This window comes from Macaca fascicularis, chromosome 5 (genome assembly GCF_037993035.2).
Source record: "Macaca fascicularis isolate 582-1 chromosome 5, T2T-MFA8v1.1".
Classification (NCBI taxonomy): Eukaryota; Metazoa; Chordata; class Mammalia; order Primates; family Cercopithecidae; genus Macaca; species Macaca fascicularis.
Window position 1 is genome coordinate 57,971,169 of NC_088379.1, and position 20,188 is coordinate 57,991,356.

Sequence of the window (20,188 nt, forward strand, 5' to 3'; positions counted from 1 at the left end):
GGGAGGCCGAGACGGGCGGATCACAAGGTCAGGAGATCGAGACCATCCTGGCTAACATGGTGAAACCCCGTCTCTACTAAAAACACAAAAAACTAGCCGGGCGAGGTGGCGGGCGCCTGTAGTCCCAGCTACTCGGGAGGCTGAGGCAGGAGAATGGCGTAAACCCGGGAGGCGGAGCTTGCAGTGAGCTGAGATCCGGCCACTGCACTCCAGCCTGGGCGACAGAGCGAGACTCCGTCTCCAAAAAAAAAAAAAAAAAGTTAAAATGTATTTATTTATTTATTTATTTATTTATTTTGAGACACTGTCTCACTCAATTGCCCAGGCCAGAGTGCAGTTGTGTGATCTCAGCTCACTGCAAACTCCACCTGCCTAGTAGCTGGGACTACAGGCACACACAGCCATGCCCTGCTAATGTTTTGTATTTTTTGTACAGACAGGGTTTTGCCATGTTGGTCTGGTTGGTCTTGAACTCCTGACCTCAAGTGATCTACCCTTTCAAGTGCTGACATTACAAGCATGAGCCACCACACCTGCCCTAAAATTAATTAATTAATTCAAAAAATTTAAAAAAATTTTAAATTTTTGACAGGGCATAGCAGCTCACACCTGTAATCCCAGCACTTTGGCAGGCCGAGACGGGTGGATTGCATGAGCTCAAGACCAGCCTAGACAACATAGCAAAACCCCATCTCTAAAAAAAAGTACAAAAATTAGCCGGGTGTGGTGGCACACGCCTGTGATCCCAGCTACTTGGGAGGCTGAGGCAAGAGGATTGCCTGAGTCCAGGAAGGTGAAGGCGGCAGTGAGGTGTGATTGTGCCACTGCATACCAACCTGGGCAGGTGAGACCCTTTCTCAAAATATATATATATATTTTTTAATTAAAATGGCTGGGCCTACAGAACTTGCATGGAAGATGGAGAGAGTTGATTTTCAAAATCTTCTGTTTTTAAAAAGTACACAAGTGCCCGGCCATGGTGGCTCACGCCTGTAATCTCAGCATTTTGGGAGACTGAGGCGGGTGGGTCACCTGAGGTCGGGAGTTTGAGACCAGCTTGACCAATATGGAGAAACCCCGTCTCTACTAAAAATACAAAATTAGCTAAGTGTAGTGGCACATGCCTGTCATCCCAGCTACTCAGGAGGCTGAGGCAGGAGAATTGCTTGAACCCGGGAGGCGGAGGTTGCAGTGAGTCGAGATCGTGCCACTGCACTCCAGCCTGGGCAACAAGAGTGAAACTCTGTCTCAGAAAAAAAAAAGTACACAAGTAACAGATTTCTAGTATAAAAATAAACCAAACAGTACATAATGTGATCCTCTGCCTCTCTTCCCCACTTGTAGATGGCACTCTCCCCATGAGTACCCTCAGTGATAACTGCTGTCTGTACTCATTAAGACATTTAAAAATGCATAAACGTTTTAAAATGTAGATTCTATTTTTATTCAGGTATGATTAGGCCAACAGATCAGGGAACAATTGCCATTTAAAAGATAGCTTATTAGTCCTCGTTCCCAAGAGGAGGGGTCACACTGCACAGCCTCGGGAGAGAACACCGAGGTTGGTCACAGGCAGAGGACAGGGGAACTGTGGTTTTCAAGGGAAGGAAAGGGTGAGGCAGGGTAAGGCGGCTAAGCAGGTGGAGGACTAGCTAGTTGGAATAGTGTCAGCTGACTCTTGACTGTAGACTGCCCTGAGTTGTCTGATATATGACGTCAGGGTGATTAGGGTAGAGAGATCGTGGCCTTGAGTATAAAAGTCTAGAAAAGAAGGGATTCGGCGGTAGGGCTCTCGATTGGTTAGTTTGCATCTCTAGGGATCAGCTAATCCTGGGAGGGGTAGTCTCTCCCTGGTCAACAAGGCCCGAAAATGTCAAAGCATCAATATGGAAACTAGAAAATGTGGGTAATACCACATAAAAAAATCTCTTAGGTTATTTTCCAACTTTTCCTGATCACAAATTATATAGTAATAAAAATCCTTATATAGATTTTTGCATGGGTGTACAATTCTGTAAGATACTTAGAAGTATAATTTCTTTTATTATTTTTTTTTTTTTGAGACGGAGTCTGGCTGTGTCTCCCAGGCTGGAGTGCAGTGGCGTGATCTCGGCTCACTGCAAGCTCCGCCTCACGGGTTCACGCCATTCTCCCGCCTCAGCCTCCCAAGTAGCTGAGACTACAGGCGCCCGCCACCACACCGGGCTAGTTTTTTGTATTTTTAGTAGAGACGGGGTTTCACCATGTTAGCCAGGATATTCTCGATCTCCTGACCTCGTGATCCACCCGCCTCGGCCTCCCAAAGTGCTGGGATTACAGGCTTGAGCCACCGCGCCCGGCCTAGAAGTATAATTTCTAGATTAAAGGGTTTACATATTTTAAATATGTAATTTAATAAATTGAAATTAAAATTTAATTTAATTTCCAAAAAGTGAAACATTTTAATGATCCCAGAAATCGTATATGGAGAGGGTCCTTTTTCTCATACTCTCAGTAATACAGGATTTTATCAGTCTTTTAGTCAACTTGGAGAAAGAATGTTAGCAGTCAACCACTAGCAAAAACTAAGCTAGGCCGGGCGTGGTGGCTCACGCCTGAAATCTCAGCACTTTGGGAGGCCAAGGCGGGCAGATCATGAGGTCAGGAGATGGAGACCATCCCGGCTAACACGGTGAAACCCCATCTCTACTAAAAATACAAAAAAATAGCCGGGTGTGGTGGCAGGCGCTTGTAGTCCCAGCTACTCGGGAGGCTGAGGCAGGAGAATGGTATGAACCTGGGAGGCAGAGCTTGCAGTGAGCCAAGATTGCGCCACTGCACTCCAGCCTGGGCAACAGAGACTCCATCTCAAAATAAATAAATAAATAAATAAGCTAATGTGAAAATGTTAATATCAGACAAAAGAGAATCTAATGCAAAAAGAATTTTAAAAGGCAGAGTGGCAATTTTACATGGTTTAAATTTAATATCTAATTATATAGCTTCAAAATGTATAATGCAAAGACAAATACAAGGATAATTTACTAAATCTGTACTTGTTATAGAAATCTTCAAAATAACTCTTTCAAAGATGGCCAGATCAGGAAGAATAAATAAAGATAAAGAGGATTTGAGTTAACAGAACTAACAAATTTAGGCAGGGTGTGGAGGCTCACGCCTGTAATCTCAGCACTATGGGAGGCCAAGGCGGGCGGATCACTTGAGGCCAGGAGTTCGAAATCAGCCTGGCCAACATGGAGAAACCCTGTCTCTACTAAAAATACAAAGATTAGCCGGGCATGGCAGCGGGGGTGCCTGTAATCCCAGCTACTCGGGACGCTGAGGCATGAGAATTGCCTGAACCCAGGAGGCAGAGGTTACAGTGAGCTGAGATTGTGCCACTGCACTGCAGTCTGGCGACAGAGTAAGACTGTCTCAAATAATAACAATAATAATTAACAAACGTGACCTACTAGATATAGACAAGTAAACAGAGTATCACTTTCTTTGAGAATTTCCATGGTGCATTTAATACCTACCGGAACACACACACAAGCATCTTAGATTAACTGAAAAAGTAAGTTGTCCAAGAATAGTGACTAACCACAGTTTAGGTTATATCCTAAGGAAAGTGTCCATAGAAAGGGCAGGATAGTTCAAGCAGGCTTTGCAAATAGAAAAGCCAGCCACAACAAAGAATGCCTCCTATGTGGCTTCTGCTGAGGACTCCCCCTGGACTCAAGAGTCCCTAGGCCCCTGTGTCTTGTCAGCACTCTGCTATTTTGGGGCTAAGGAGCTCAGGCTTCTCAGACGTGGCCTAGGAAACACAGTCTTCTAATCCAGGAGAATAAGAAGATTTAGGACTGACGTGGGTGCGGTTAGAGAAACCACCCGACTATGTAATCGCCCCCTTCAAATCCTCCTTGGAGACCTGATCTGACTGACATCGGGGGGTGCCTACTGCTTCGAGGCAGGAAGCCTGAATTTTCTTCCCTGTCACTGTGAATGCTTCGCCAGGGCTGTGAATGTCACCATTGCTTTTCAGGGAGAAAACATGCCAGACTAGGGCTGCACCTTCTTTATTGGCTCTGTAGGTCTAAAAGAAATCAGATCAGCCTGGGATCCCTCAGCCAACTCTGAAGACAGGATGGGGATCACGCCCGCATGTTAAAGATCACGCCCTTGTTGTGTCTCATGGTAAATAAAAAACCCAGCAAAGAAGGTAAGAACTTTCTATCTAGCCTAAAGTAGAAATGAGTGAGGCCAGGAGGGCGACAAATTTATGTTTTTACCTAGGAAATAAATACAGAGTTGTTTTGGTGACAAAGGTCAAAGACAGCTCCTCTGTTATCTATCAACTCATCCAGATGGGGTCTTTGCTATCTGTGTGATGAGATCTTCAAGTGCTGGGTGACCATTCTGCCCTGGATTTCTTGGGCTCACTTGGTGGACAGATTAACACTTTTTTTTTTTCCTAAGAGACAGAGTCTCACTATGTTGCCCAGACTGGAGTGCAGTGGCTATTCGTAAGTGTGATCATAGCACACTACAGCCTCAAATTCTTGGGCTCAAGCAGTCTTCTCACTTCAGCCTCCTGAGAAGCTGGGACCCCAGGCATGCCACACCACCACGCCCAGCTAATTTTTGTTTTTCATGATAATGTAAGGCATTGATGATGCTAAGTCAAATTCTAGAAGGAGAAGGGGCCTCACCCACTTTGGGTGGATATGCTAATCACCTGGAGAGATGGCTCAGCTTGGGAAATCACCAGGGGGAGAAGACAGCTGGTGATTACCAAAGGTGCTAATTCAACAATCTCAGGCTCCCTCAAGCTCATTTTCCATGGCTGACTTTATGACGTTTTCACGTTTTTAGTTTTTTTCCCTTGAGAATTATTCTACTTCTCCTTTCTATTCATTTCTCTCTCTTTTTTTTTTTTCTTGAGACAGAGTCTCACTCTGTCACCCAGGCTGGCGTGCAGTGGCGAAATCTTGGCTCACTACAGTTCAAGAGATTCTCCTGCCTCAGCCTCCCGAATAATGTAGCTAGAATTATAGGCACGTGCCACCATGCCCAGCTAATTTTTGTATTTTTAGTAGAGACAAGGTTTCACCATCTTAGCTAGGCTGGTCTCGAACTCCTGAGCTCAGGTGATCCACCTGCCTCAGCCTCCCAAAGTGCTGGAATTTCAGGTGTGAGACACTGCGCCTGGCCATTTTTCTTATTGATTTCTAGAATGTTCTCTGTTTGTCTGTAGATGACTCCATCTTCTTCTCTTAAGCAGCCATATGTGATACCTAGTCAGAGCCACTTTCTAATTTTTCTTATGTGTAAAAATTTTAGAAAAATATTTATTGATTTTTAATTATAAAAGCTGTAATAGATGTATATAAGCTAAAAATGGAAATCTCTCACCCAACCTCATTCTTCAGAGGTAATTACTGTTAATAGCTTGGTGTATAGTCTTTTATTTTTATATACTTACTGACTTTTTTTATACAGATGGTATCACACTAGACATGCTCTTATGGAATTTGCTTTTCTTCATGTAACAATGTATCTTGGGGCTGTTTTCACATGATTGCATATCGACTTGCCTTGTTCTTTGTCATGGTGGAATACAATTCCATTGTTTTTAAAGCATCGTGATGTATTTTTTCGATTCTTTACTGATAATTACTTAAGGTGCTTTTTATTTGAGGAGGAGAAGGACTTTAAGAGATTTCTGAGGATGTCATTTAAGAAAGTTCCTTATCTATGTTTTTCATGACGATAACAAACATTTGAAAAGTACTCCTCATATATAACCTCACTTTACGCTCCTAACAACCCTGTAATGAAGTTACCATTATCCATAAATAACAGAGAAACAGATGAGACCATGGAGCCCCAAGGCAGGGATCACCTGTGCCTTTGTTGTTATAATGGTAACTAGGTACCCCTTTCCCCCTTCCACATGACATAGGAAAACATATCCTTTTTGTCCTTGGTGACAAAAGGTCACCAAGAGTTAGTTACAACTACCTGATGGGAGATTTCATTTATTTCATCTCTTGTGGTCGTTCTAAAGAGTTTATTGGTCCATGATAGATATCAACTTCCTTACTCTAGAGCAATGCTATACTTCTATCTCCAATAAATTCTTTGTAGGTCATCTTATTCTGCCACCATTTTTGAATTTATAAATTCATGAGAAAAAAGTTGCCTAAGGGCAAAAGAGGATTTATTTAACAAGAATCTTTGACCCAGCAATAATCACTATCCATCCCACTGATTCATGTTGCATTGAAATAGTATGCCTTTTACTGCCTCCAAGAACATGTTTTTGATTGTTGATATTTAAAGATAAATATGATACCAGATTCAGTCCATCAATATATATTGAGGTTTTACTGTATACTAAGTACTTTAAATATATTATTTATGATCCTTGAAGATATATAGATGAGAAACCTGAGTCTCTGAGAGTTTAAGTGTCCAAAATTGAGTGAGAAGGTGAACAAAAATTCTCACCCACATCAAACACTCTTAAATACACAACTTGGCTATGCAGGCAAGTTACCAATGTATCAAAGCAATTGTGAGTCATTAACAAGCAGAATCATTGCTGAAGTCCCTTCTAGTTCTAAAACTGTGCAAATATTTAGGAGCAGTTTTGTTGGTTTGGACATGATGGCTTCTCACTTTACCCAAACTCAGATTCTGGTTTCATGACATCTCATAGAACTGGGAACCATTTGGCACACAAAAAGAGATTACAGCCTTTTTTCCTCTGGTTATTTATTCAAAATAAACTAGCCAACATAAGCAAGGTGAGACTTTAATTTTGATTTGCAAAGAAAAAGACAACAACTCTTTGATAATCCCCAATACCACAACCTTCAAAAATAGGGGAGGAGAATGGGGTAGAAATGAGGTAGAGAAAAGAATAAAAGAAGTGGAATTCACTCTTGATGTTAAGTCAGTACATCTCACATTACCTCCTGAAGAAGAACTAGAGAAAGTGTCGTCTTTGTTGTATAAAAAGAAATATAGCATAATGATCCCACTACACTTTGGATGTATATCCAAAGGAAGTGAAATCAGTATTTTGAAGAGACATCTGCATGCTCATGTTTATTGTAACATTGTTCACAATAGCCAAGACATAGGATCAACCTATATTCCCATCAGTGGATGAATGGATGAAGAAAATGTAGTATATATGCACAATGGAATACTATTCAGCCACAAAAAGGATGAAATCCTGTTCTGTGTGACAATATGGGTGAACCTGGAGGACATTATGTTGAGTGAAATAAGCCAGGCACAGAAAGACAAATACTGCATGATCTCACTCATATGTGGGAGCTAAAAAGAGATCATGAAAGTTGAGCATAGAATAGTAGCTACTAAAGACTAGGGAAAATAGAAGGAAGCAGGAGATGGGAAAAGTTGGTTAACAGGTACAATGTTACAGTTAGATAGAAGGAATAAGTTCTGGCACTCCATTGCACAGTAGGGTGACTATAGCTAACAATAATGCATTGTATATTTCAAATAGTTAGAAGAGAGAATTTTGAATGTCCTCATAACAAAGAAATGATAAATGTTTAAGGTGATGGATATGCCAATTACCATGCTTTGATCACACAATGTATACATGTATCAGAATATCACATTGTATCCCATAAATATGTACAATTATAACATGTCAGTAAAAAATAAATAAGGCATAAAGTTTATTCAGTTAATATTTATGGAATCCCTACTATATGTCAGGCACTGTGCTAAATCCTGGGGTTAAAATGATGAATTTGCTTGCAGTCTTTCTCTGAAGGAACTCACAGTCTAATAGTACAGAGATACGAGATTAAAGACTGTAATATGGTATTGCAGTGATGGAAATGTGAACAGGATATTCAGGAGCTCAGAGGAGGGGCATGTCAAGCTGGCTTCTTTAAGGAAGGTGATGCTTAAAGTGAGCCTTTAGGAATGAATAAAGTTAGCCAGCTTAAGAGAAGTGGGATAAAAAGAATATTCCAGGTAAGAGCAAAAACACAGAGGTCATGGTAGTTAAAGTACAGAGTTTGAAGAAAGGGGAGAAGAGAGATGAGGCTTTTGGGGAAGATGTGTGTTTTTTGTTGTTGTTGTTTTAGGCAGAGTCTTGCTCTATTGCCTAGGCTGGAGTGCAGTGGTTCCATATCGTGGCTCACTGCAACCTCTGCCTCCCAGGTTCGAGCCATTCTCCTGCCTCGGCCTTCCAAGTAGCTGGGATTACAAGTGTGCACCACCACATCTGGCTAATTTTTTTGTTTTTTTTTTTTTTTTTTTTTTTTTTTGAGACGGAGTCTCGCTCTGTCGCCCAGGCTGGAGTGCAGTGGCTAGATCTCAGCTCACTGCAAGCTCCGCCTCCCGGGTTCCCGCCATTCTCCTGCCTCAGCCTCCAGAGTAGCTGGGACCACAGGCGCCGCCACCTCGCCCGGCTAATTTTTTGTGTTTTTAGTAGAGACGGGGTTTCGCCGTGTTAGCCAGGATGGTCTCGATCTCCTGACCTTGTGATCCGCCCGTCTCGGCCTCCCAAAGTGCTGGGATTACAGGCTTGAGCCACCGCGCCCGGCCAATTTTTTTTGTATTTTTAGTGAAGATGAGGTTTCACCATGTTGGCCAGGCTGGTCTCAAGTGATCAGCCCACCTTGGCCTCCCAAAGTGCTGGAATTACAGACATGAGCCACTGCAACTGGCCTGGAAAATGGGTTATGTTTGGAGTCTGAGACACCCCAGTGAAAGTTCAGGGAGCTGAGTATGTGGGGCTGAAGTTGAGGGATCATCTGGCATGGAGACAGAGATCTAAGAGGTAGGAAGTGATAGCTGAAAATGTGAGAGTTAATTAAACCAGCCAGGGAGCATATACCAAGTGAGATCAACAGATATTTGAGACTAGAATGCAAATAAAAATCAACATTTAAGGCACAGACAGAGGAAAGTGAGCTCAAGAAGCAGAGAGAATAAGAAGTCAGAAAGATGGGAACAAACACAAGAGTTTGGTATCACAGAAGCTCAAGGTGTAGAATTGAAATAAAGGTGTGGCCTGGCCAGTCGCGGCGGCTCACACCTGTAATCCCAGCACTTTGGGAGGCCGAGGCGAGGTGAGCCGATCACGAGGTCAAGAAATTGAGACCATCCTGGCTAACACAGTGAAACCCCGTCTGTACTAAAAATACAAAAACGAAATTGGCCAGGAGGCTGAAGAGGGGAGAATGGCATGAACCCGGGAGGCAGAGCTCGCAGTGAGCCAAGATCACGCCACTCCAGCCTGGGCGACAGAGAGAGACTCCATCTCAAAAAAAAAAAAAAAGAAAGAAAGAAAGAAAGGTGTGGCCTATGGAGACAAATGGCCTCGCTGTTCCGGCAAGGTAACGACTGAAAAGATGAAGGCATTAGAGACATCAGGAAAGGCTTTGATCAACAGTGAGGATGAAAAGGGTGATTTTGAGGGGAAGTAAAGAGAAAATCTGTAGTCTACGCTTGAGATAAATCTGGATGAGAAGAGAAGAGAGGTTGGGTGACAGAGGAATATAGGAGGTCAAGGGAGGAGGAGGTGGCAGATGAATTGCTTTGAGAATGCAGAATAAGAGATTTCAGTATGTTTCTAGACTGAAAAGAAAAGGCAGTGGAAAGGGTGAAAACGGGAGACCTAGGGAATGACAAATGGAGGGAACTCTCAGGGGAGGAACGTCTTATGCACTGAGACTGGAGAGGTGGGGAGGATGATCTCACATGATTCATAGACAATTTGGCCCACCCGATTTAATACTCTGCCTGAATCTCCTATTACAGATTCTCTCTTCTTTTTGTCAGCAAACAGCTCACTGTCCTCTGGATCTGCTGCGTCCTGCAGGAGCACTGCGCTTCAACTATGGGAAGCGGCACCTCCACCCGACATCATTCTGCTTTCCAGAATGCAGAGAGAAGTAAGTGTTTCCCACTTTCCAAACCAGCTGTGGGTACTGCAAAGCCCATATTGCATGGAGAGGGTTGGGGGTTCTCAGGGTAGAAGCAGAAAACCCTTACATTTCTCCTCAGGCTAACTCTTAGAGGTCAGCTTCTCCTTCTTGTGACATGCCCACCAAAATGTCCAATTGAAGTATATTTGACAGAATCAAAATTTGCTCAGGGAGTTAGTGTAGTCCATTGGGGTTGATCCCAAACTACCCAAGTACAAATGAATGAAATAAGGTTGGGCAAAGAGGGGATGAAACACATTCCAAGCAGAAGGTAGAGGATGTCCAAAGGTCATGAGGTGGGAAGAAGGAAGCATGAGCTCCCTCTAGTGGCTAATCTAACAATTTTTTTAAAACAATAGGCCAGGAGTTGTGGGTCACACCTGTAATCCCAGCCCTTTAGGAGGCTGAGATGAGAGAATCTCACTTGGGCCCAGGAGTTTGAAAGCAGCCTGGGCGACAGAGCAAGATACCATCTCTAAAATAAATAAATAAATAAATAAATTTGAGACGGAGTCTTTCTCTGTTGCCCAGGCTGGAGTGCAGTGGCACCATCTCTACTCACTGCAACCTCCACCTCCTGGGTTCAAGCAATTCTCCTGCCTCAGCCTCCTGAGTAGCTGGGATTACAGGCGCTCGCCACCATGCCTGGCTAATTTTTGTGTTTTGTTTTTAATAGAGACGGGGTTTCACCATATTGACCAGGCTGATCTTGAACACCTGACCTCAGGTGGTCCACCTGCCTCGGCCTCCCAAAGTGCTGGGATTACAGGTGTGAACCACCATGCCCGACCTAAAAAAAAAATTTTTTTTTTTGAGACCGAGTCTCCCTCTGTCGCCCAGACTGGATTGCAATGGCACCATCTTGGCTTACTGCAACCTCCGCCTCCTGGGTTCAAGCAATTTTCCTGCCTCAGCTTCCCAAGGAGTTTGGATTACAGGCGGGTGCCACCATGCTTGGCTAACTTTTTGTATTTTTAGTAGCGACAGGGCTTCACCATGTTGATCAGGCTGGTCTCGAACTCCTGAACTCAGGTGATCTGCCTGACTCGGCCTCCCAAAGTGCTGGGATTACAGGCACGAGCCACCACGCCCAGCAAAAAAAAAAAAAAAATTAATTAGCTGGGTGTGGTGGTGAGCACCTGTAGTCCTAGATACTTGGGAGCCTGAGGTGGGAGGATTGCTTGAGCACAGGAGTTCAAGCCTGCAGTGAGCTATGATCATGTCACTGCACTCCAGCCTGGGTGACCGAGTGAAACCATTTCTAATATGGTAGGGATATAAACTTCGATATAAATTGCAAACATTTTTTCCCAGTTTGTCATTTGTCTGGGCCAATTTTGGAATTAGCTTCAGCTCAGGATTTCCTTATCTTGTGAATAACATGAATTCAACCCACACACGCCACAGGTTGAGACTTCCTATCTCACTGAGTTCTAGGCCAGCTCACCTCCTGCTACCACAGGGGCTGGTAGGCAGAGATTTATTAGATCGCGCAAGGTACAGAAACTTCCCCAGCTCCTGCCTTTTCACAGACAGTCCATTTACCACTCCCTGCCATGCACAGAATCCAAGAACTCACTCCCATCCCCTGGGTGTTAAACCCCCAGCTCCTGAGACATGTGGATTCCCCTCGGGCCTGCCTGACTTCAATGCCTGTAACTGCCTTTGGTTATGGGTTCTGTCTTCATTTCTGGCACCCGGAGATCTCCCTTCAATGCTTTTGATTTCAACTGTCAGTTAAAAAGAAATTTAGCTCATTTTATGCAGCTTTTTTAATGTGTTGGAGTGTGAGGGAGTCCTACATCTGCTTAAGCATGCCGTTTCTTATTGGAAGTCCATATTAGGCTATTTTCCTTAAAGGGATGTCATAATTCATTAATTTTTTATTGGTTACCTTTTGGCAAGCTTATACTTCCATTAGAGAAAGGTACTTCTTCCTAAAGGCATCATTTTTTTCCCTTTAAATCAGTGTTGTATAGAGAGACATAAATATTCTTGACAAGATGATAAAAATAAGAGGGTAACCATCAAAAAAATTCTCTGTTCTATTTTTCTTAAATAATTTATCTGTTCTCCCACACCCTACTGTGCATTGCCTTGGTTCACAATTTTCTCACAGTGTTGTTACATGTAGAGTTTTTACAGCCCAGGTGTATTTGTAATTTGTACCCTAATAATTTAGTTTACACATGGCCCAAGTAAGAAGGGCCTATACATTTTTGCATTGTGCTATTAAAAATACATAATGGGTTAAAGGATTTTAAAAGATCCGGAGCCCATCTCAGTTAAAAGCAAGCCAGCTCCCCGCCACACCCTACCAGATAGCCAACTGGGAGGAAGAAAAGAAGAGGGAGAATGAAAGGTGTTGCCCACTTCTGCTGCCTGAGTGGCCAAAGCAAGACTGAGAATATAATACGTATGTCTCATCACTGGCAACACTGGCCTTAAAATGCTCAGGGCAAGGCGTTAGCAGACAACATTGATGTCCATGATCTTCCTCAGTGGTCCTTAACTTTAGCACAAGTAAGAATTAAGTACGGAGCTTGTTAAACCTTCAGATTCCTTCCTGGATTCCACCTGTAGAGATTCTGATGTTGCAGGTCCAGGGTGAGGTGTAGCAACCTGCATGTTTACCAGGAATCTCTAAAGAATCTGTGGCACCAGCCCTGGGCCTCCCATTCACTATTCTCTTTTGTGTGTGTGTGTGTGTGTGTGTGTGTGTGTGTGTCAGAGTCTCTAACCCAGGCTAGAGTGCAGTGGTGCAATCTTGGATCACTGCAATCTCTGCCTCCCAGGTTCAAATGATTCTCCTGCCTCAGGCTCCCAAGTAGCTGGGATTACAGATGCCTGCACCATGCCCAGCTAATTTTTGTATTTTTAGTAGAGATGAGGTTTCACCATGTTGGCCAGGCTGGTCTCGAACTCCTCACTTCAGGTGATCCACCAGCCCCAGCCTCCCAAAGTGCTGGGATTATAGGTTTGAGCCACCGCGCCCGGCCTCATTCACTATTCTGAACATGGTTTTACATAAGTCAGTCAGTGGGGTTCAACCTCATCTCTTACTATTTAGCGAGTGCCTTTGAGAAATACTAGTAGTATGAATTTTGTTTTCATAGGAAATCAAGTTTAGCTTTGTTTAAGTTCCTCCCAGCTTCTCTTTTGCCACGTCACCATCATCTTTCCTCTTAGGAAAATCAGCAAGAATTCTATTATCTCTCTAATGCAAACTAAATATATTAAATCAATCTGTCTACTATTTATGAAGTTGACCTGAGTTAGCCTGCAGGGTGTCTAATCCAGCTTTATCCACAAATAGTCCATTCATCACCAGCAACGTATCTAGGCCTTGGAGCTTAAAAAGAATCTAGTTATGTGGACAGCTGTTCCCTTCTCTGACAACAATACTTGACCACAGGTCCTAAACCTTATATAAAGAACAAAACTCTACACCCTAACCTGCCCTACCTGGTCACCTGGCACAGGTCCTGGCAAAAATGAGAGGCCCAGTGGGCATGTGGGGGACTGCGTGGTCAGTGCTGTCTATCTATGGGGGTGCTTAAAGCCTGCAGGGATATTACGGAACTGGGGGTGGCAAGCATGGGAGCTGGGAAACGCTTGCTGCCCCCGACATCGTAGGATGCATTCATTTGCGTATCTGTCTATTGTTTCTTTTTCCCAGTCTTCATCTGGTCCCGCCGCTTTTCCAGATGAGGACATTGAGGCCCCAGATGACTTGCCTGAAACCACAGAGCTTGTCAGGGCAGTTCTAGGTCTAGAACCCAGGTGTCCTGACATCCAGTCTATTGTCACAATATCAAAATGTCCACCCCATCCCCACATTATAACCTGTCAGGGATGCTGCATCCTTGCAGAAGAGTTTACATTTCCTTCTAGGAATCCTGGCAGTCCAACCTTTTCATCCCTACACAGAAATGTTTTCATCAAGACATGGGAATTCTAATAAACCTACAGTGACATTAGTATAACCATCAGGCAGGAATGAAGGGGAGGGGCTGGAAATGGGGAAAAACACTATTACCAGCAGAAAGGGAGATACTTCTTATGGGCCTCAATGGGTAGTGCTTCCGCTCCATCTTGTCCTCACATATACAGTGGGAGAGGGCTGAGCAGCTTCCTCTCCCTACCCCTAAACCCCTGGCCCAGGGAGTCCCAGCTCACAGGCTTGCTTCTCCATCGGTGTCATAGCCTTCAAGGCAGCAGCCCTGATCCAGAGATGGTACCGGCGCTACGTGGCCCGCCTGGAGATGAGGCGGCGTTGCACCTGGAGCATCTTCCAATCTATAGAATATGCTGGGCAGCAAGACCAAGTCAAGGTACAATGAGATGTGGGACAGAGCCACCTCCTGCTCTGCCTTTCAGCCCTTGGGCAGCAGGGCTTGGGTGCTCCGAAGGTGAGGCCAACTGGACCACTTGTGGGTTCTCTTTTCCCTCACCTCTAAAGCCACGTCTCCTTGGCTTCTTCTGCAGCTCCATGACTTCTTCAGCTATCTCATGGATCACTTCATCCCCAGCAGCCACAACGAGAGTGAGTATGAACTGCCACATGTCATGTCCTCCTGTCCCAAGGCCACAGATTGCAGGGTGAGGTGGGGGATGCCCAGGGAGTGAACTCGTGAATCTGATGACAGCCAGGGAATAAGCAAGGGACTGACAAGTAAGAGGCTGGGGTTTCATGCCGGGTTCTCCTAAACACACACCTGGAGAGAAGAGTTTGAGTGCAAGGAGTTCATTTATTAAGTTCAAGAAACTCTGGGGGTGGGAGGGAGTGGGGAAGGGATTCAGGAAAGGAACGGCAGCCAGTCCAACAACTCAGTGTGCCTGGGAAATAGTGCAAAACACAAGCCTCAGAATTATCCCCGCTGCAGGCAGAGGGAACTGGAGTTTTTCTGTGTCAACTCCAAGGAATCATTGGTTGAAAGCAGCTGGGGAGGTGGGGGGAAGAATAGGAGGCTTTTTCTTTTCTTTTCCTTTTTGAGACAAGGAGTCTCACTCTGTCACCCAGGCTGGAGTGCAGTGGCATGATCTTGGCTCACTGCAGCCTCTACCTCCTAGGTTCAAGTGATTGAACTTCAGACACCGAGTAGCTGGGATTACAGGTGTGAGCCAACACACCTGGCTAATTTTTAGTATGTTTAGTAGAGACAGGGTTTCACCATGTTAACCAGACTGGTCTTGAACTCCTGGCCTCAAGTGATCCACCTGCCTCGGCCTCCCAAAGTGCTGGTATTACAAGTGTGAACCTCTGGGCCCAGCCAGGAGGTTGTTAATTCCATAGCATTTCTGGCCTGCCACCCGGATCCAGGAAATATGCCCTCAGTCTAGAGACGCAGATGCTGGCAGCTGGAAGCTGCTGGAAGGCACTGCCAGGTCTGATGCACCTGTTGCACTCACTAAATGCAATATAAATGCTTGTGAATGATTTTTCCACCCTGGCTTTCCCCTTTCCTTCTGCTTGCAAATCCAGGTCCCAACATTTCTGTACTCTCTAAGTCTGACAAATCTTGATCTTTTAGAATAAAAGTAGAAAGCATGACTTTTTCCTCCTTCCCATGCTAGTCTGTTGTCACTTTCTCCTTCCTTTTTCCTCTTCTGTGCTGGAGCTGAAGCCGAAGCCAGATTAACCATGTCCTGCTTCAACAGCCCAGGGAAGGACTTTTTTTTTTTTTTTTTTTTTTTTGAGACAGGGTCTCACTCCATCGCCCAGGGTGGAGTGCAGTGGTGTCATCTCAGCTCACTGCAACCTCTGCGTCCCAGGCTCAAGTGATCCTCCCATCTCAGCCTCTTGAGTAGCTGGACCTACAGGTGTGCGACACCATGGCTGGCTAAATTTTTAAAAATTTTTTGTGGAGACAGTTTCCTTATGTTGCCTAGGCTGTTCTCAAACTCCTGGGCTCAAGCAATCCTCCCTCCTCGGCCCCGCAAAGTTCTCGGATTAGAGGTGTTAGCCACCGTGCCCAGCCAAGGACTATTCTATAGTGCCCGCAGACTGCATGATCAGATGATCATAAGCTGATCCACCTTTTGTATCGGGACTAGGGGAATTCCTGACCCGCATGTTCACTGAGGACAGATTCACCCAGGACTCTGAGATGGAGAAATGCAGTGACTATGAGTCCATAGAGGTACCCGACAGTTACACGGGGCCACGCCTCTCCTTCCCGCTCCTGCCTGACCATGCAACTGCCCTGATAGAAGCATTCAGACTGAAACAAGTAAGCTCACCTGGGGAACTTGGGTCAGAACCAACTCCATGCAATGTGTAAAGGGAGACCAAACCCAGCACAGAAAGAATGGCCCCAGATTTAGGATGTTCATGTCATGTGTCCACTAGAGAGATTCTACCCCTGCTGTGCTTAGCCAGGACCTTGCGGTCAATCAGCCAGTTCTGATGACTGACAGCTTTTCTTCCTAATCACAGAATCTCTCAGTGTTCATTCATCCCACACGTAACTACTGAGCACTGCTTTGTGCCCCACACTGCTCTGGGCTCTGAGGATACAGCAGTGAGCAAAACAGATAAAATCTCTGCCCTTATGGGGCTGGCAATCCATCGGGGAGGCAGACAATGAACAATAAATAAGACAATTATGCTGTATATTAGAAGGTGATGAGAGCTATGGAAAAGAACAAACTAAGTTGTGGGTGGAAGAAATAGCAGTTCTATAGAGTTGTCTGGGAAGGTGATTTCTGAGCAAAGATCTAAGGTGGTGAGGAATGCTCGGGGGAAAGAGCATTCCAGGCAGAGGGAGGAACACATGGAAAATCCCCGAAGCAGAAACTTGCCTGGACTGTTCAAGAACTTCAGGAGGCCACTGTGGCTGGAGAAGAGGGAGCCAGGGGAAGAGTAATGGAGGTGAGGGGGGTGGACTTTTATTCTTCTGAAAAAGACAAGGAGACAGCAGACATAGGAATGACATAATCTGACTTGTTTTTTTCTTTTGTTTTGTTTTCTTGAGACGGAGTCTCGCTCTGTAGCCAGTCTGGAGTGTAGTGGTGCAATATCAGTTCACTGTAACCTCCGCTTCCTGGGTTCAAGCGACTCTCCTGCTTCAGCCTCCCAAGTAGCTGGGACTACAGGTGCCCGCCACCATGCCCATCTAATATTTTTATATTTTTAGTAGAGATGGAGTTTCACTGTGTTAGCCAGGATGGTCTCGATCTCCTGACCTTGTGATCTCCCCACTTCGGCCTCCCAAAATGCTAGGATTACAGGCGTGAGCCACCATCCCTAGCCCTGACTTGTTTTTTAAAATAATCATGCTGGTTGCTGTGTTAAGACAGTGTAGGTGGCCAGGGCCAAAGCAGGGAGACCAGTCAAGAGACTACTGCAGTGGTCCAGGCAAAAGACGATAGTGGCTTGGAACTCTGATGGTACGGTAGACGTGGTGAGAGAGAGTCAGTTTCTGGCTCTATGTCAGAATTCAATCCTTCCCCTCTTCCACATGAATGTAACTCATTGCAGGAGGAGCTGAGCTGATATATTCCAGTAATGACAGGATCAGTCAGTACCATCAACACACCCGCACTTAGTCATACTTTACTGAGACAATCACATGGTCCTCCCATGCTAAAGGCAAGGAAGCGTTTAATAGAGTAGACAGGAAAGAGAAAAGTAGCTCAATATTTGCAGAAGGAACAAGTGGGGATGATGAAAAGCAGAAACAAGGGCAGAAGTTGGGTGAAAAAGGAAGAATCCGTGCATAGTCCCAGGAGCCGTTTACTGGGGTTACTTTTGGGGTCTTGGGTGATTGGGGTTGTTAAGCAGTAAAGGGAAGGACCATTTTCCTTCACGAATATCAGTGTGGTTTTCTTCCCTCCCTCCGCTTCCTCCCAGTAGCAGCTCCATGCTCGCTACGTCTTGAACCTTTTGTATGAAACCAAGAAACATCTGGTGCAGCTGCCAAACATCAACCGGGTCTCAACCTGTTACAGCGAGGAGATCACAGTGTGTGGTAAGAGCCGGTCAGAAACGGCTTTCCGTGCTAGACACAAACAAGAACGCTCTACCTGTGTGGGGATGCAAGAGGAGTGGCTGCAGGGAGATGTGATGATAAGCCAAGTTTAACCCCTTCAGATTCATGATTTGCATATTCACTCCACATGTACTTAAAGAAGAGGTGATGGTGCAGCGAAGGGGACCACAGAGCTCAGGGCCCAGCCTCTGCTTTGTTTTCCCAAGCAATTCATATTGACTCAAACTCATGTTCTTCATTCAAAACAAAATCTCTGCAAATAACCAGACCCTCCTTGTTAGAAGATGGTTTATTTCATGGTACTTGAGAAAGCCCCAATGACTAGCAAATTATTCTTCCCATCCACACACAATCCTCTCCTGGAAAGAAGTCCTGTTAATGACTGTTTTCCCCATCTTATGTTTCCAGTGGTTTTTAACATCCACTGTAGACTGACGTGCCACACCTTAACCTAGTGGAGGGAGGCTCCAGTACACGAGGGATTGTAACTGGCACTGCTGGGGGCACCTGCAGCCTGCAGATAGGTCTTGCTTGCCTTGCAATGTTCATAAACTTTTAAAAATGGTATTTCAACATTTGAAATTTGTAGGATTTTATATTAAGGCCTAGATTTTGCTTTAAAAGTCTCCTGAAAAATCTTCTAACACTGGCTCATAAGTGAGTAGCTGCTTCCTACTTTAACATGGGCAAAATCTCTCCAGCTCTCATCTAGGTTTGCAACCCTGCATTGTTGTGTCCCATCTTTGCTTCAATAAAAATGTAGCTCATTTACTATTTACAATAATCAGGCAGAAAAAATATTATGCCTTCTACTTTCAATACTATCTCTGCAATAAGGAGAAATTATATTTATCCTTATCTTACATATGGAAAACTTAGTAACTGTAGGGTTTTGTTGTCAGATTCTTCTGGGTATTTTCTTTCTTATAATAAAAATTAGAAGCACTGGTAAGGAAAAATCAGAACTGATATTCTTTTTCTGTCTTTGTTAGGAGACTTACATGGCCAATTGGATGACTTAATATTTATATTTTATAAGGTATGAATATTCAAATTAAATTACTTTCTTGCTCTGAAGCTTAATTTAGAAGCTCAAATTCAGTATCAATTGAACAAATGCTTAAATATTACTTGAATTTTTAAAATATTATTTTTTATTTTTATTTTTATTTTTGGGATGGGGGTCTCACTCTGTCACCTAGGCTGGAGTGCAGTGGTGAGATCTAGGCTCACTGCAACCTCTGGCCTCCCAGGTTCAAGCAGTCCTCCCACCTCAGCCTCCCGAGTAGCTGGGACCACTAGTGCATGCCACCATGTCCTTATTTATTTATTTATTTATTTATTTATTTTTTCAAACCCTTGTGTGGAGGGCTGACTTTCAGTAGATCACAGCGAGGGAGCTGCTCTGCTCAGTACGAAATCCCGATCCAGAAGCAGGTCATCTACGAATGGTTTAATGTCAGGTTCCCCACGAATGTGCGTTGTGTGACGGGCGAGGGGGCTGCTGCCTTTCCTGCTGCACCCGGTTTCCCAGGAGGAGGGACTCTCCAGACCGGCCGCGGGTCCCTGTGCGCTTGCGGGGCTGAACTGCCCGCCGGCCGGGAGGGCGGGAGACCGGCTATCCCAGGCCATTGGGAGACCGGCTATCCGAGGCCAACAGAGGCTCTGAGGCCAACCGAGGCCCCGCAGCGCTGCCCTATGGTTCCGCCTGGGCGGGATTCTGACTTAGAGGCATTCAGTCAAAATCCCACAGATGGTAGGTTCGCCCCATTGGCTCCTGAGCCAAGCACATACACCAAATGTCTGAACCTGCGGGTTCATACCCAGCAGGATTACCTTGGCAACAACAGATCATCAGTAGGGTAAAACTAACGTGTCTCACAATAGCCAAATTTTTTATATTTTTTATAGAGACGGGGTTTCACCATGTTGGCCAGGCTGGTCTCGGAACCGCTGAGCTCAAGTGATCCACTCACCTCGGCCTCCCAAAAGTGTTGGTCTTACAGGCATGAGCCACCGCGCCCAGCCTAAAATACTATTTTTAATAATATTTGCTACTCTGCTGCAGCAAATACATAATAGAAAAGTCAGCACTGCATTATATTCTAGTAAATTTTTGCAATCTATTTAACAAATATAAAATGTTCGATTAATAACTAGAAGGGGCCAGGTGCAGTGGCTCATGCCTGTAATCCCAGCACTTTGGGAGGCCAAAGTGGGAGGATCACT

The 20,188-nt window shown here is 44.8% G+C and overlaps 1 protein-coding gene across 3 annotated transcripts in view; it reads left to right on the forward strand.

Moving 5' to 3' along the window:
• Positions 1–4,065: 4,065 nt before the first annotated feature.
• Positions 4,066–20,188, forward strand: part of PPEF2 (protein phosphatase with EF-hand domain 2) — a 39,151-nt gene continuing 23,028 nt past the window's right edge. For all 3 annotated transcript variants that reach the window (XM_005555031.4, XM_074039851.1, XM_074039852.1), the window contains exons 1-7: positions 4,066–4,201; positions 9,820–9,932; positions 14,172–14,299; positions 14,454–14,511; positions 16,023–16,198; positions 17,824–17,938; positions 18,952–18,998. In XM_005555031.4, the coding sequence (XP_005555088.3) occupies positions 9,878–9,932; positions 14,172–14,299; positions 14,454–14,511; positions 16,023–16,198; positions 17,824–17,938; positions 18,952–18,998 (579 nt within the window). In that variant the 5' untranslated portion in view covers positions 4,066–4,201; positions 9,820–9,877. The remainder of the gene's footprint in view (positions 4,202–9,819; positions 9,933–14,171; positions 14,300–14,453; positions 14,512–16,022; positions 16,199–17,823; positions 17,939–18,951; positions 18,999–20,188) is intronic.